Raw genomic sequence first — 1,703 nt, forward strand, 5'->3', positions numbered from 1 at the left:
TATATATTANATATATATATATATATATATATATATATATATATATATATATATAGTATATATATATATATATATATGTATATATATATATTACTATATATATATATATATATATATATATAAATATATATATATATATATATATATATGTTTATATGTATATGTAAAAAATGATAGTAGTACTAATTTCCCAGGTTGTAACCTTTTTTTTTTGGACGCATCGTTGACGATCATTTAGCCTCTGTCTTGTTGTTCAAGGGATGTATGTATTTCGCAATACTTCTGATAAACTGTGAATACTTTCTCTGGGAGTCACATCATCCACCCACGCGTAGTCCTTACAAGCGCGTACCATGTTTTGTATACATACATCGGCAGGCAGTTATCTTAAGCCCAAACCCGCACGGAGAGATTAGGAAACGCGGTAACGTCATTCGTGTGCTTACGGTCATGTATTTATCTACTCGCTTTTTCTCTTGCAGGATTTCACCCAGTGCGATTCTTACATATCGGATTTCACCGCTATTGAGCACCCGATATGCAAACAGTAAGTCCAGCCTACTTTCCTGCTAGCTCTACAGTAAAGCGTGTGCTAGGGGGTCGTTGGGTGGCACACTGACTACCACAACGCACTGTTTAATTATTTTCTTCGAAGTAAAATAAGTAGGAGTGCGCTCTGTTACGTTTTCTCGTATCAGGCCTACTTCAAATGGTGGGAAATCGCGTTTATGTAGCTATGCAATAATAGTCTGCACACGTATGCGGTTATTTGTGTATATTGAATTTGGTGTCCAGGTATATTAATGATTGTGGAGTACTGTGGAGTATTGGAAAATACGATTGTGTATATGTAAATTATACATCGATTATAAATTTTGTGTGTGTGTACTTATATAATATATATATATATATATATATATATATATTGATACCAGTGTATATCATTACCTTAATTTCACCTCTCGTGCTCGTATACAAATTTTCTTTACAGATATGGCCTGAGGTCGTTTATAACGCTTACGAGAGATGATAACCAGGCTGTAAGCAGTACTCAGGCTCGCATGATGCTTTCTACACTCATGGTCGCGCTGGCCGACGAACTGCCTCACTTTCCGGTTTTTGCACAGGTTTGTAAACATACTGCTATATCATCAGAAAACGTTATTGTTGGCTCGAAGGCCGCATACATACAGTAAAGAAACTATATATTAATTTGCATGTATTTGAGCAGATAACCTGAGCTAGTCATTTCATTTGCGGTTATTTGATCAGATATTCTGACCTTTTCGCATATACTTTCCTGGGTATAGAATAGTTAGCTACCCAGTGCTGTGCATTTATCAAACGCGCGTGGACATCACCTTTTCTTCCTTATCCACACACTATCTCTCCCATACTACACCTGCCTTATAGATTGGATTCGGCAACGATTTTCGGTTCCAGGGCACATACATCCGACCTACCGATACCACTCACTTCCGGGATGCCTACCTACCAGGGACACCGCAGAAGTGTATGCTTGTGTCGCAGTTGGCGGATATGTTCGACCGAATGGACACGCGTGGCGGTACACAAATAAACGGCTCGCGATTGCCTATGCTCATCAGTGCACGAACCAGGTCAGCAGTGCGTGGGCATGTTGTTTGTGGGCGGGTCGGATTGGTGTCGAAGATGTGGGTAGGGAAACGGGACTAGGAAGTCTT

General features: G+C 38.9%; 1 protein-coding gene across 1 annotated transcript; it reads left to right on the forward strand.

Moving 5' to 3' along the window:
• Positions 1 to 481: 481 nt before the first annotated feature.
• Positions 482 to 1,621, forward strand: SARC_15527 (hypothetical protein; the record flags this gene model as incomplete). The annotated part of the gene is made up of 3 exons (XM_014290352.1): positions 482 to 547; positions 992 to 1,127; positions 1,414 to 1,621. Coding segments are annotated over 3 exons (410 nt in total), but the record flags the coding sequence as incomplete, so codon positions are not given.
• Positions 1,622 to 1,703: the final 82 nt, after the last annotated feature.

Source organism: Sphaeroforma arctica (assembly GCF_001186125.1).
Source record: "Sphaeroforma arctica JP610 unplaced genomic scaffold supercont1.6260, whole genome shotgun sequence".
NCBI lineage: Eukaryota > Ichthyosporea > Ichthyophonida > Sphaeroforma > Sphaeroforma arctica.